This window comes from Rhinatrema bivittatum, chromosome 3, assembly GCF_901001135.1.
Source record: "Rhinatrema bivittatum chromosome 3, aRhiBiv1.1, whole genome shotgun sequence".
In the NCBI taxonomy this organism is placed as follows: Eukaryota; Metazoa; Chordata; class Amphibia; order Gymnophiona; family Rhinatrematidae; genus Rhinatrema; species Rhinatrema bivittatum.
The window spans coordinates 10,618,227-10,633,246 of NC_042617.1; the positions used below are offsets into that span (position 1 = coordinate 10,618,227).

At 42.0% G+C, this 15,020-nt stretch overlaps 1 protein-coding gene across 2 annotated transcripts in view; it reads left to right on the top strand.

Moving 5' to 3' along the window:
* Positions 1–15,020, top strand: part of CMTR1 (cap methyltransferase 1) — a 322,636-nt gene that overhangs the window by 25,523 nt on the left and 282,093 nt on the right. For both annotated transcript variants that reach the window (XM_029592902.1, XM_029592901.1), the window contains exons 3-4: positions 1,984–2,135; positions 14,186–14,344. In XM_029592902.1, the coding sequence (XP_029448762.1) occupies positions 1,984–2,135; positions 14,186–14,344 (311 nt within the window). The remainder of the gene's footprint in view (positions 1–1,983; positions 2,136–14,185; positions 14,345–15,020) is intronic.

Genomic DNA, 15,020 nt, shown 5'->3' on the forward strand with positions numbered 1-15,020 from the left:
GAGAGCAGATGCTAACATATTTGCACCATCTCTCCCAGTTAGGACTACACTTAAGTGCTATTGCAGCCTATCATAGTCTGGGTGAAGGACCAGCAATCTCAACGCATCCTCTCATCTTATGCTTTATGAAGGGCTTCCTTCAACTTCACCCTCCAATATGAAAACCACTGGTGCCTTGGGACACTAATGTCGTTTTAATAGCACTCATGAAAACCTCTTTTGAATCTTTAGATTCGGCACCCCTCAAATATTTAATGTGGAAGGTGTTTTTGGTAGCAATACCTTTGACAAGGAAAGTCATTTTTCCATATTTGTAATTTTTCCATGATAAGGTAGTACTTTGAACGCATCCAAAATTTCTACCGAAAGCAACGTCTGCTTTTCACCTCAGCTGAGCTATCACGCTTCCTACCTTTTTTCCAAAACCACACAAGAAAGAAAGGGAAAAGAACTTAGCATAGTTTGGATTGTAAACGAGCCTTGGCTTATTATAAATTCAGAACTCAAGGCCACAGATGTACCTCACAGCTGTTTGTTTTTTTTATCATGAAAATTCCTTAGAAGTGACAGAGAACATTGTCAAACTGGAGCACTCACTGTATACAGCACTGCTAGAATTGTACTTAGTTACCGTTAGCAAGGTCAGTCAGAGTGCTCCAGGGGCATGCAACCGCTCATTCAATAGAGCACCTGCACAGTGTACCAACTGAAGACATTTGCAAAGCAGCAATGTGGTTGTCAGTTCCTGCCTTCATGTCCCACTACTGCCTTTACCAGCTATCGGCCATAGGTCAAGCAGACAAGTAAGGGCTGTCCATTCAGGAAATTGGGTTGCAAGTAACCAAATTCAGAAAAAAAAAAAAAGGTCCTAATCACATAGCTCCGCAGCAACCCTCAGCTTGGGATTCCACAGACAGCAAGGCTAATTTAGCCTGCTTACCTACAGAAAAAAGCCAGTTTGCGTACCATAAATGGTGTGTTTTGTAGATAGCAGGATGAATTATGAATTAGCCATGCATACCAGCCCTTCTCCTTGGACAGCCTTATAAGGTAGACACCTTCCACATGCTTTGTTACAAAGTGAGGAGAACTCACAGTAATCAATCGTGTGCATGCTCCGAAGGGAAAGCTCTGTAATCTTGGAAAGGGGCCTCTGCCTAGTGCGCCATTAGAGGATGTCACCCAGACAGCATGGCTAATTCATCCTGCTCTCTACAGAAAACACCATTTACCATAAGGAAACTTACTTTTATATCCCTTCCCTGCTGAGCCCAGCCATTGCACTGACATTCTCAGTTAGGGGTCATTCTCAAGTGCTCCTTCAGAACCCTGCAGTCATGGCCCTACATCCGGCTGGTAGATGTCGCTATTGTATGATAAGGATTTGTGAATGCTGCCTAAACTCAGGCTCTCTCTACATAGCAGCTCACAGTACTGACATTGAACCCATGCGTAATGAGTCTGTCAATTAATTTTGTTACCTTTTCTGACTTGAGTTTTCAACCTCTCTATGCCATTTGGAGGGGGAGGGACTGGGGATTGGCACGTGCTATGCACCTTTCAGATGTTTTTTCTTTAATTCTCTTTCTCCACCGCCTGCTGCCTGCCTGGTATCCCAGTAACAGTCTTCTGAGGAGGGAGCATCCTCAGAATCTGGTACCTGTAAGACCTTGTTGAGTGACAGACAGAGCACTCTTCCCAACGTGGGAGCTCCTGGCTCAGTCGGAGAATGTAATCCAGGACTCTTGTACAGCATTCACGTCCTTTAGTTAGATGATTTGGTAGTAGACTGGATATCCCCTCACCTCCAGCATTAACCTGCTGACCATTGTGTTTTGAACTGTATGTCAAATATGGAATTGCTGTTTTACTTTTGGAAATTTGAGTGTACTCTCCTGTGGTGTGTTGCTGTATACATTTTACTGGACATGAGTAATGTCTGCGGTCCTGGTCCCCTAAGTTTATTGACTGCATTTTTTGTAGAATCTTTTACAAGTGAAAGTGGGTCCGATAGTGAGAAGGAGGACCGGAGGCCTGTGTTCAGTGCACTCAGCAATGAAACCAAGGTGGATCCACTGGTGGAGGGGACTTCCTCACACTTTGCCACGTACAATAGCATCTCCCAGAAGCTTATGGTAAGTAGAGGGTCTCCTCTTCATAATGCTCTACAGAGATTTTTATGGAGAATGCAAAATTTGGTTGAAGAAGTAGAAACAAGCATATTTTAAAAATGAATCATGACTTGTTAAACTCCTAGAATAGACAGCAAACTCAGAATCCCTTGGACTGTAATGAAATAATTATACATTGGAATTTGCCAGGGTAAAATGTTTAATAGGTAATTTTTTTTATTTAGTAGTATGATATTTTGTGAATTGTTTATTTCATCCTCTGGTATAAGCCTTCGTGATTAGTGTGCAGCTAATGCTGTTTTTGGCTTGGATATTGTAAATGGAAAGAGAAGTTACCCTATTGATTGATACTAAATGGATATTTTGCTGTGAAACAACTGTTAAGTGTATTCTATTGCATGGTAATTATGAACCGTGCTTCATAGATTCTGTATATTAACCTTAAATACTTTTTGCAAACTGAAATAAAATGCATTGTGATAATTTGTAGTAAATTGGTGCATAGACCTGTGTTAACAAATGGAATTAATTTTGCATTATTTATTGTGTCTGTTCTTAGTGATATTTGTCTGTTGTACATCATGAGCCCTGCCTGGGTCTCCTCAGGCAGGGCTCCGCCAGCTGTGGTGCTGAGCTTTGGATCCACCAGTTCAGAGATTGAGCAAGACAGGGAAGTGTCAACTGTAGGAGCTAGTATGCTTCCCAGTGCATCCACGAGCTGCTTCCCCCTCTGTTCAGGGCTTGTTTGTGCAGAAGAAGCAGCAACCGGTAGCGTAGTTTGTGCCCTCTAAGCAGTTGGTGCCAAAGGATACACTGTCAATGCACCAGACCCTGCACCATTGATGCACTCATAGAAACATAGAAATGATGGCAGAAAAAGACGAATCAGCCCATCCAGTCTGCCCAGCAAGCTCCCACACGTATTTTCCCATACTTATCTGTTTCACCAACCACCAAGTTCAGGGCCCTTTTTGGTAACTGTTTGATTCGAATTTCCTGCCACCCTCTGTCATTGATGCAGAGAGTAATATTGGAGTTGCATCAAAGGTGAGCATAAGGCTTAATGGTTAAGGATAGTAACTGCCGCATCAAGCAAGTTACCCCGATGCTTGTTTACCCAGACTGCACAGATCCCCCTGCCGTTGAAGCAGAGAGCAACGCTGTACATGCATTCAAAGTGATGTATCAGGCTTAATTGGTTTAGGGTAGTAACTGCCATAATAAGCAAGCTCCCCCCACGCTTATTTGTTTACCCAGACTGTGTAGTTCAGTCCTTGTTGGTTGTTGTCTGAATGCAAATCCTCTTTTCCATATTTCCCCTTGCCATTGAAGCAGAGAGCAATGTTGGAGTTGCATTAAACGTGTGGAGGCTTATTGAGTAAGGGTAGTAATCACCAGGTAGTAGCCTCCATTCCAGCAAGCCACCCCCATAGCTCTTCTCTTCATTCCCATCTTCTAGCCTTTATGGATCCGCAGTGTTTATCCCATGCCCTTTTGAAATCCTTCACAGTTTGTCTTCACCACTTCCTCCGGAAGGGCATTCCAGGCATCCACCACCCTCTCCGTGAAGAAATACTTCCTGACATTGGTTCTGAGTCTTCCTCCCTGAAGTTTCAAATCGTGCCCCTAGATCAGGGGTCAGGAACCTTTTTGGCTGAGAGAGCCATGAACGCCACATATTTTAAAATGTAATTCCATGAGAGCCATACAATATGTTTAAAACTAAATACAAGTAAATGTGTGCATTTTATGTAAGATCACACTTTTAAAGTACAATAAGTCTCTGAAAATATTACACCAGGCCTTAAGACACCAATACATCTCCTATTAGGAAAACGGACCAAGTCAGGCTGCTATAGAGTCCTACACAGAAACTACACGCCAGCAGAAAACCTCACCTGAATCACGTGCTGACCCTCACCTAACATAGAATAAAGAGACCAAAACGCATAACTAGAAGCATGCAGAAAAAACTGAATTGGAAACTGCAACAAGCCAGAGTCTCTGTATGCAGTGTAACAAAGGAAAAAAGAAACATCACCCATCCTTATAAAACAAATCAAGAAATATAAAATCATCAGCAGTAAAACTGTACTAACAAAAAGAACATATTTCGAAACAGCTGATGAGTGGAATATCCAATAATTAAAAACTCATATAAAAAATTTCCTGATACCAACAAAATATTTCAAAATAGCAGACACAAAGACCCAGTAATGAAAAATAATGATACAAAAAATTTTTTGCTCTGCATACCTGGGAACATTTGATATCCAGGTGTCCTGAGATTGTTCTGAATTAGCAGGAGGAGGGGTGGTTTGCTTGGAACTTTCTCCTCTCTCAGTCACATACCAGCGCGCTCTCTCACACTGGCTCTCAATGACACACCTATACACACATGCTCTCAGTACTCACATATACACATGCTTTTTCTCTCTCACTTATATAGGCTCTTAATTACACATTTACACACATGCTTTCTATCTTTTCACGCTTACACACACACACACACAGGCTTTCAATCACATAAATACATGCTGTCTTTTTCTCTCACACAAAGACTCTCATTCACATGCTTACAAACATGTCCTCTCTCTCATTTACACACAGGCTCTCAATCACATACTCACATGCTCTCAATCATACACACATACTTTTTCACACAAACAGGTTTTCAATCACAAACTTACACATACAGGTTCCCAATGGTAAACTTACATTCATGCTCTCTCTCTCACAGGCAGGCTCTCAATCACAGACATACTCTCTTTCACATATACAGGCTCTCAATCATTCACATACATGCAATCTCTCACTCACACACACAGGATCTCAAACACACATGCTTGCTCGCTCATTCACTCTCTCTCTCCCCCACCCCCACCCCGGGAACTCGCGGCAGCAGCAGCCTCCTCCCAATGCTAACCTCCTTCATTTTTAGCCCTCTCGGAGGAGGAGTCCCATCGGCCGCGGTTGAAGCTCTTCTTCAATTTCCTCCGAGCCGCGCTGCACAGTCTTCTTTTCGTCGGACCGACGCTGACCACACTAGCGTGGTCTCTTCTTCCCGCGCACGCACCCGATGCTCACCACTTCCTCTTCCGGGCCGCGGGAGGGGGGGGCAGGAAGAAGGACCATGCTGGTGCCGCCGACTCCAGCTATTCTGCCGCGTTCCGCCCGGGCTGACAGCATTTTAAGCCCGGGCAGAGGAGGAGTCCCATCGGCCGCAGGGGTTGACGTTCTTCTTCATTTTTCTGCGCACCTCTCTTCTGCTCTTCGGGCCGACGCTGACCACACTAGCGTGGTCTCTTCTTCCCGCGCATGCACCCAATGCTCACCACTTCCTCTTCCGGGCCACGGGGGGGGGGGGGAAGAAGAGACCATGCCGGTGCCGCCGACTCCAGCTATTCTGCTGCGTTCTGCCCGGGCTAACAGCATTTTAAGCCCGGGCGGAGGAGGACCGGGGAGCAGCTGGGTCAGCGGGGGACTGGAAAGTATGGCGACACACTGATTTAGATTTGTCTGCGAGCCAGATGCAGCCATCAAAAGAGCCATATCTGGCTCGCGAGCCATGGGTTCCCGACCCCTGCCCTAGATCTACTGATTTTTTTCCAATGGAAAAGGTTTGTTGTTGACCATGGATCAGTGCAGGTAAGGGCTTTGGTGGGATCTGGGGAGGCAGAGATGGACTACTTAGTTACCTTCCTCTGTGTTGGCTCACTTGTCTCAAGCTTTAGGCCTTCAAGAGCCTCTTCACTATCATTCACTCAGGCATCACCTTTAAAGACACTGGATCCTATCTATTTCATTATACTACTGGTCACTATGCAGCCTTCAGCACAGTCTGTTCAGGTGGGAGATCTCTTTTGGAACCCAGTATGAGTTTCTCAGGAGGATGACCCTGTGCTGGTTTCAGAAGAGGATGTCTCTTCACCAATTCCGGTCCAAAAGCCACAACAGTACATAGACCATTTGAATTGGTGAAGATTTTCTTTACCTCTTTGGTAACTAGTGACTTGGAGGGCACCCATCAGGATGTTGGATTTGTTCCCTCAAGGGAGAGACCCTCTCGCCTCCATTCCTCTGAAGTTCCCATTAGAAGTCTTAGTGATGGAAAATAGCCTGCCTCATTCGGACAGGCTATCCTTCTGTGTGGAGGGGTCTAGCCAGCATTCTGAAGATGGAACAGGGGTTTTGGGTTAGTGCCCTTCACCTCTCTTTTCTGAGGAAATGTTTACAGGGATTCCCTCAGATCCCTTACCTGACCTGCCAGAGCATTATTCTCTGCCAGATGACATCTCGTTCTCTAAATTCCTGAACAGGCCGAGAAGGGTGATGAAGTCAATGTTTGTAGGAACAAGTTCCCTACTCCGAAGTTTTCAGACTACTTTGCACTCTGAAGATACCTTCTGAACTTGCAGCAATCCCGATCCATTCAATCCTGTGGGATTTTCAAATAAGAATGAGGGTTAACTCAATCTCCTGCCCCCCAGCAGCCAGCAAGCTGGACCATAAATACAGAGTTCTACAGACTTCTGAGTTTGGAGTAGTTCAGTTACTGCACTTGTCTGTGATACTTGAGTTGGTGTTAAAACAGATTAAAAAGACAAGGACTCTTAAGTTTTTGGACAGTTTTGGACAGTTTTTGGACAGTTTTGGAAAGAAAGTCTTCCAGAGCTCGATGCTTAGTGCAATACTTACACGCAATACTTACACGACTGCATTGACAAGTCGAAGCTTCTAGTAGAGCCTCTCAACAGGTAACAGGATGACTATTGGCATCCTGTTACCTGCGGTCAGTGTATGAATCATTTGACACCGTGGCAGGATCTTCTGCAGCAGCCATTGGAGCTTGCTGGTTAGCCTGGTTGAGAATCGGCAGCCTATGTGAAGATGTTTGACAAATTGGCCAACGTCCCTTGTTTAGGTGACATTCTCTTTGGAGGTAAGGTCAGGGAAACTGTTGCCCAGGTTGAGAATCAACGTGAAGCCATTCAGTCCTTTTTGGCAGGAGTTGAGCAGCCTTCTTCATCTAAGCATCCTTGCTTTGCTTTTAAGCTTGCCTTCTTCCAGAGATGTCCCTTCCATAACTTTCAGTGGTATCTCGCTAGCCTCAAAAGCAGCTTCCAGCATGTGGATGTCTGCATGAGAGAGAGAGCTTAAGATGCCACAATAGGCTCGAGCCTGGACTTATTTTGTTTGTTTATTTTAAGTTAAATTTGATTGAATCAACATCAAAAAGACAAAATATATATAGCCAGTAAATCACCACCAACAAAAAAACAGGAAGAAAATTCAGTACACGGTTCCCAGAGAAATTTCCCAACCTTCACGTCCTGCAACCCAACTTTTAACCCACAGTGCCCCACCTCCCCCTAAGGGTATCTCAGGGAAAGAAACAGATACCCTTTCTGAATGTGTTAAGGGGTTATTTCAGCTTTTTTTTTAATCATACCATTTAATATGTGGCTCCCAACAACTCAAAAACATTGCAGTGATTCCCTGCAAAATGCAGTTATTTTCCCCAAATAGAACACATTCCAGATGCACTCATTTAGACTTGAAGGAAAGTGGGAATACCTTCCTCCACATCTAGTAACAAAAACAGTTTGACATGATAATTTTAACTATTTCACGGGAATTTCTCTAGGGAAAAGAGAGAGAAGAAATATCTTGGGATCCCTAGGTAATGAAACATTCAACACTTGCACAATCAAATCTATAACCACCTTCTAGAAAGAAATAATCAGCTTCACCACATAAATGCAACAGATGTCATCAGCAGGGAACATCTTAAGTAATTTAACAGGTGGCAGGGACCACGAAAAAGCACTTTAACTATTTCCTTCAATTAAAGTAGAGAGAGCTTTTAGCTGCCCTCAGGAAACATCCCAATCCGTCTCATCTAGCATATAACCCAAATCACTCTCCCAGTACTTGAAATATCTGGGTTTATTAATCAACTGAGTCTACGTTTTTTAAATAAGGCTCCTGTACTTAACCTTGGAACACAAAATCTCAAATGGAGATATTACTTTAGATAATTTCTGACAAATTACCTTACTCATCAGGAAATGTTGTACCTGTATATAGCCAAATCTGTTGTTCTCTAGAAGCCCAAATTGCTCAGTGAAATACTCAAAGCTATATATAATTCCTTATTCTGAAGCAATTGTCCCAGTTGTTTCAGATCCAAGCCTGCCTATCTCTGAAAAATAGAATAAAGCTGCCCAAGAGAAACTTTGTATTAAACCCAGTTGAAGCTAACGGAAAGAGATTTCTGCTGCCAAATATTGGAACCCTGTAAGAATCTCACAGCTTTTTAGTTGCTCACCTGCTTAACAACTCCAGAAGAGCTTGGTAACCAACCAGCCAAACAAACTGAAAGGAATATGCCCCAAGAAACATTGCTCCAAAACACCCCATGAAAATTCCGCCAACCACATAAAGCTTGAAGTTAGGCAGGCACAAAGCAATATTTAACATGGGGAACCTGAATGTAGTCTGCTTTGAAATCAAAATACAGCTAATCCACCCAGATTTTTCTTCTTATTTAATAGTATGCTGGAGACTCTAGGTGGTCTACACCTCCAGTTGAAGCAACTTAAAACCTTGTCAGGTATCCATACAGGCAGGGTTTGAAACGCTTAATTTTGGCAACAAAGGAATCTTATCAGCTGCAATAAGCCCAAACCAAGAGCGATCATATTGTACCCAGTATTCCAACTTATTGGCCAACTAGTAAGTAACGAGGTACAATTCAAATCAAGATTGTCAATCTGTCCCAGTTTTTACCCTCAAATGTTTTAAAACACTCCCGAACCCACTTAAAGGGAACTTTTCTTTCAAATTAGAAACCTGCTCCGTGAGAAGGTTAGCATTCAAAATTTTAGAGTTCCTCATGTTCACGTTAAAACCATAGACCATCAGTATGAGAAAAGTGAAAAAAGGCTTTCGTAAGAATGAATATAATATTGTCAGCAAAAAGTGAAATGTTAAAGGTATTATTCCCACAGTAATACCATGAATGACTCCCAGACACCATACCCTCTCAGCCAGTGGTTCCATCACAATAGCCAATTCTGCTGTGAACCTCTCCCCAAAAGAAAAGAATCCAAATATCTGCCATTAACTTTAATACATGCTTCCGAGTTAAAAAGATTTACCAAGGATTTGACTTAAAGATCACTACATTTTGTTTATAAAACTTATTGGCGACCCCCATCTAAACCCAAAGATTACCTCAGCTTTAGCATACTGATAACCATTAAAATTTCTTGCTCAGTTGCTTAACGCATCCCTGTTATAGGCGAAACATAAATATATTAAATAAATAAATAATGAAATATTTTATATTTCAGTAGAAATAGTTGGGAGGGAAATCTCACCTAAATATCGTTCAGTCTCCTCCTCATTAATATTCACATCTTTAGAATACAATTCACAATAAAATCAATCATTGTCATGCAAAACCCCATTCTCGTTTTTGAACCTCTTTGATTTAGTGCCTGCTGGCTTTTTAACTTCCATTCTAGAAGTCTATTAGCTTTATTACCAAATTCAGAAAAAGATTGCTTAGCTGATCTAATTAATATTTAATGTCTCCCTCTTTCAGCCTCTAGTTTCCTAAGAAAATTTTGGGATTCCCCTTTTTCTTTATGTAATTGTTCTAATTGGCGAATAGAATTGGAAAGTCCAACACCTTCCATCTGTTTTTTTTTTCTTTTTGGCCACAGCTCAAGAAATCAATCTACCCCGGATGACCACTTTAAGCCATTCCCATAAGTGCAGAGATATTTTTCTGATCATTAAATTGAAGGTATTCTTAAATATAAAAGTGCAATTGCTTGCAAATTTCAATAACATTTAATACAGATACATTCAACCTCCAAAAATGTCATTTGTCATCTTTTTTTCAGCAAATAAAAGAATTCAAACTCAATGGGGGCATGGTCAGACCATGTTTTGGAGCCTTTATTAATGGTAATCACCCCTGACAAACATGATCTACTAACCAATAATATATCTATGCTTCATTAAGAATCATGGGGTGAAGAATAAAGAGTGTAATCTCTCTTAGAAGGATTGTAAAATCGCCATACATACATTAATCCCAAAGAAGAAATATATTTACACCTTTGAGACAGCAGAAATGTTCTGGAACTTCAGAACTATCTAAAAAGGGAGAAATGGTAAGATTAAAATCACCTCCAATAATCATGTGCCCCTCCAAAAAATAACTAAGCAATTCCCCAGTCCTGACGAAGAAATCACCCTGATTATTGTTAGGAGCATATAGGTTAACAAGAGAAAAGGTAGTGCATCCACTCTTTAGTTTCAGGATTATCTCCTTTGTCATTTCTTAGTTCTAAAACATCCTTATAGAGGTCCTATGGAAATTAAAACATCCACCCCACCATGCTTGGGTTTCATGGGTTGTGCATCAGACAAACACACAAAACTCCTGGTTTTTGTCTGCCCTCTTGACTAGCTATTTAATACAGATACACAAACACACTAAAGAATATACCCCAATAGTTTATTTCTCCCAAAACTTTTAAGTTATAAAATTTCCCCAAATAGTATTTACTGATTCTTTCCAGCCACCAGCAAAGTGATCCTCTCCTTTTAGTGCTCCCACTGGATTATGGGTTACTGAGCTCTTCCCTTACAATATATCTTGTGCTTCTAAGGTAAGTTAGTACAACACAATCCCCTTTGGGATGTACACTACAGTTGGTTATCCTGAGTGACTCACTGCTATTCTGATTAACAAATGTTGGTACGTAATCAAATCAATCACACTATCCTAACATCTTTCCAAGGTTTGTAACTGACCTTTTTCAACCTTTTTATTTAGGTAAAAACAACTCCTAGCTTATTTCTACCTTCTGGTTAGCTTTTTAATACAAACAAACTTCTGGTTTTTGCCTGCCTTTCTTTCTGACTACCTATTTAATACAAAACACACAAGCTCCTAGTTTTTGCCTGCCCTCTGACTAACTATTTAAGAACATAAGACATTGCCATTCCGGGTCAGACCAAGGGTCCAACAAGCCCAGCATCCTGTTTCCAACAGTGGCCAATCCAGGCCATAAGAACCTGGCAATTACCCAAACACTAAGTCTATCCCATGTTACTGATGCCAGTAATAGCAGTGGCTATTTTCTAAGTCAACTTGGTTAATAGCAGATAATGGACTTCTCCAAGAACTTATCCAAACCTTTTTTAAACCCAGCTACACTAACTGCACTAACCACATCCTCTGGCAACAAATTCCAGAGTTTAATTGTGAGTTGAGTGAAAAAGAACTTTCTCCGATTAGTTTTAAATGTGCCCCATGCTAACTTCATGGAGTGCCCCCTAGTCTTTCTATTATCCGAAAGAGTAAATAACCGATTCACATCTACCCGTTCTAGACCTCTCATGATTTTAAACACCTCTATCATATCCCCCCTCAGCCGTCTCTTCTCCAAGCTGAACAGCCCTAACCTCTTCAGCCTTTCCTCATAGGGGAGCTGTTCCATCCCCTTTATCATTTTGGTAGCCCTTCTCTGTACCTTCTCCATCGCAATTATATCTTTCTTGAGATGTGGCGACCAGAATTGTACACAGTATTCAAGGTGTGTTTGTATGTAATGCAAACACACAAAACTCCTGCTTATTTTGCCTGCCTTCTGACTAGATATTTAATACAGACACACAAACACACTAAACAATATACCTCAATAGTTTACTTCTCCCCAAAACTGTTAAGTTCAAAAATTTCCCCAAGCAGTACTTAATGATTCTTTTCCGCCACCAGCAAAGTGATCCTCTCCCCTCAGTGCTCCCATTCTCTCACCTTACCTTTTAACCATGCCGGTAGTCGTTTGCCCTTCCTTCCTGCCACCTTTTCTAATGCGTGGAATATACCAAGATGGTATTTTTAAACAGCTTCCATGCACACAAAAGAGAGAGTCCCTGTTCAATAAAGCTTACCATCTAATAAGACAAACAGACAGAACAAGAGATTTGGGGCATTTAATAAAGTAAGACAGTGGTTCAAAAAGAAAGTTAATGATATTGTGCAGGAGCTTTCTCATGACAACAGAAGTAATTAACACCACAGCTAAGGAAATGTGGTGGAGACCTTGCTGTGGGTGTCAGAGTGACTAAGCAGCTTTCTGCAGGACCAGATGCAGAATGGACTTCCTGGAAGCCCATAAATCACTTTCACACCCAAGTTGGCAGGTCAAAAGTCAACATGGCAATTTAGAGGGCACTCTCTGCCTGACATTAGACCATGCAACACCTTTTGGTCTGCCGATTCATGAGTTCTGAAATGTCAGTGGGAAGATATGTGACGTGCATAAACATGAGAAAGTTTACATACAGTGGAAGGCAGTGTCAGAAGATACTTACTTATTTTATTTTTTTATATTCTGCTTTTTGGCACATCAAAGTGGATTGCATTCAGGTATTGTGGGTATTTCCCTGTCCCCAGAGGGCTCCCAATCTAAGTTTGTTCCTGAGACAGTGGAGGGTAATGTGACTTGCATCCCGGTTTCCCTGGTTTGTAGCCCACTGCTGTAATTGCTAGATTAGTCTTCCACCTTGTAGATATTCATTATGCATGTTCTGAAAACCAGGGAATCCTTGATGACTGGCTTGAGAACCAGTGTGAGGTTCCATTGGTCTCCTTTCTAGTGGTGAGGTGGTGGTGTCCCTTTGAGTATATAAAACTGTTTTTATGTTTTCTGCACCAGGCTATTGACACTGATGCTATTCTTCCTATAAGGGAATTTTAAAGAGTAGTTTTGAATTAAAAATGGTTTGTGATGTGCTGGTTGCCCGATAACGCTTTTATAAAGAATTCCATTTTTATTGCTATCATCCATCAGGATGTCATTGAGCTTACAGTAATGGTCATAATTGTTGTCTGTTGATAGTGAGACCATAGCTTTAATGAGAGGAAAACTGAGCTCTGCACATATTACCAGAGGTAATTTGGTGACAAAAATCTCTGTGCAGCTATCTGTGATTTCTCTGATCTTTTGGACAAATAAGGCTTCAGTTTTGTAATACTAACAGCAGGCGCAGAGAAAGTTTGTAGGAGCTATCTTCAAACTGTAGGTACCAGATGGTATCAATACCCTCCTAAGCTTGCAGGAAGAGGGCAGAGCAAACATACTTGTCGGCAGCCACTTCTACTACTGCGGTTCAGAGTTTTATGGATAGGCAGGTATGTTGCTCTGCTCACCTCCTGCCGGCTTGGGGTGCGGGGATAGGTAGAGTATTGTGGGGAAGTAAATGGTGAGCGAGTGTATTAGCCCAGGAAGTGGCTGCATTAAGGAACACTGCAATATAATTTCTAGGCATCATGGTAATCTAGTACCAGGAAATCTAGTACCATCCCCATCAGTGTGGCTCTTCCTACAAACACCAAATTATCTTTTGCATTTAAAATCACTAAAGGTAAAAATCTTGAGCTCCATATCAAAAGCCGTTTAGACTGATGACATAATAGTTATGTCTGAATGGCTTACCCAGTTATATTCAGCCTTTATCCAGATAAATTCTAGCCAGCTAATAAGTCAGGTAGCTACAATTTAGCTGGATAAGTTAGGGAGCGGTCCATGGGCGTAACTGGGAGGATTTGTTAGCTGGCTAAGTTAACCAGCTAACTCGGAGGACTTAACCGGTTAAGTCTTGTCGAGTCAAAGAGATGTCCTAAAGTTAGCCAGCTATATATTCAGTACTGTGGCTGGCACTGTTGAATATGCCTCTAAAGTTAGCCAAATAAGTTTATCCTGCTAGCTTTGCTATCCGAAGTGAGTCTGAATATTGACCTCTTTAAGTTTAATGTTCAGCCTTTTCAGGCCACTCTTATTTTTTTGGACCCTTTTCTTTACTTGTGTGGGGGATGATCATTTGCACTTATTGTACATCATAGTATATGGTTCCCTGACATCCTGAAAATTAAGCAAATAAATTCTGGTTCTTTTGGTGATGGTAAGGTCACAAAGGCCACCTTGTTCCAGGTGCTACTAACGTGTTTTCTTTTTTTTTTGCAGGCCAAGATGGGCTTCAAAGAGGGAGAAGGACTGGGAAAATTTAGCCAGGGACGGAAGGACATTGTTGAAGCCTCCAAACAGAAGGGGCGGAGAGGTCTGGGGCTCACTCTGAAAGGATTTGAGAAAGAGTTGAACATCAATTGGCAGGAAGAGCCTGAGGTGACTGCTTGGTTTCATAGTATTTTGTATAGCAACAAAATGAAAGAGAAACAGTGCTTGCAGTTTGATTTTCCCCATCCTTAGGGCCATGCGCTGTCTTGTTATATTAGCACACTGAAACAGTTGACTGACTTTGCTTTTGACAACTTGTGGTGGTCTTGGTTCCCGAGCTGTATTCACAGACTAAACAGAAGAGAATTTCAGCTGGGTCAGTGTTCATGGAAACTGGTACCCGTTTGTCCCTGCAGTATGGGAGATTGTGGTGGTGGCTGAATATCTGCCCATGTTCAACGGCCACCACTTATCATCCGGCTAAGTGATGGCTGGGGGAGGAGCCGGATAAGTGACGGTATTCAGAATTATCTGGTTAAGTTAGCGCTGCTCAGCAGCAGCAGATAAGACTTATCCGACTAACTAGCACATATCTGCTGCTGAATATCCTTCTTATGTTAGCTGGGCAAGGGCTTATCTGGTTATCTTTGAATATCTACCTCACAGTGTATTAGAAACTTAACATTTTTTCTTACTTCTGTGTTCATGGACTCCATATTGTAGCATAACAGCGGGCACCTTCCCTGTGCTTCCGGCTTCTTCTACCTTCCCTGACTTTGTGGCAGCGATTTCAGGTGGTGCCACGACCAGGACCTCACTTCTAGGTTTGCAGCACACCACCATC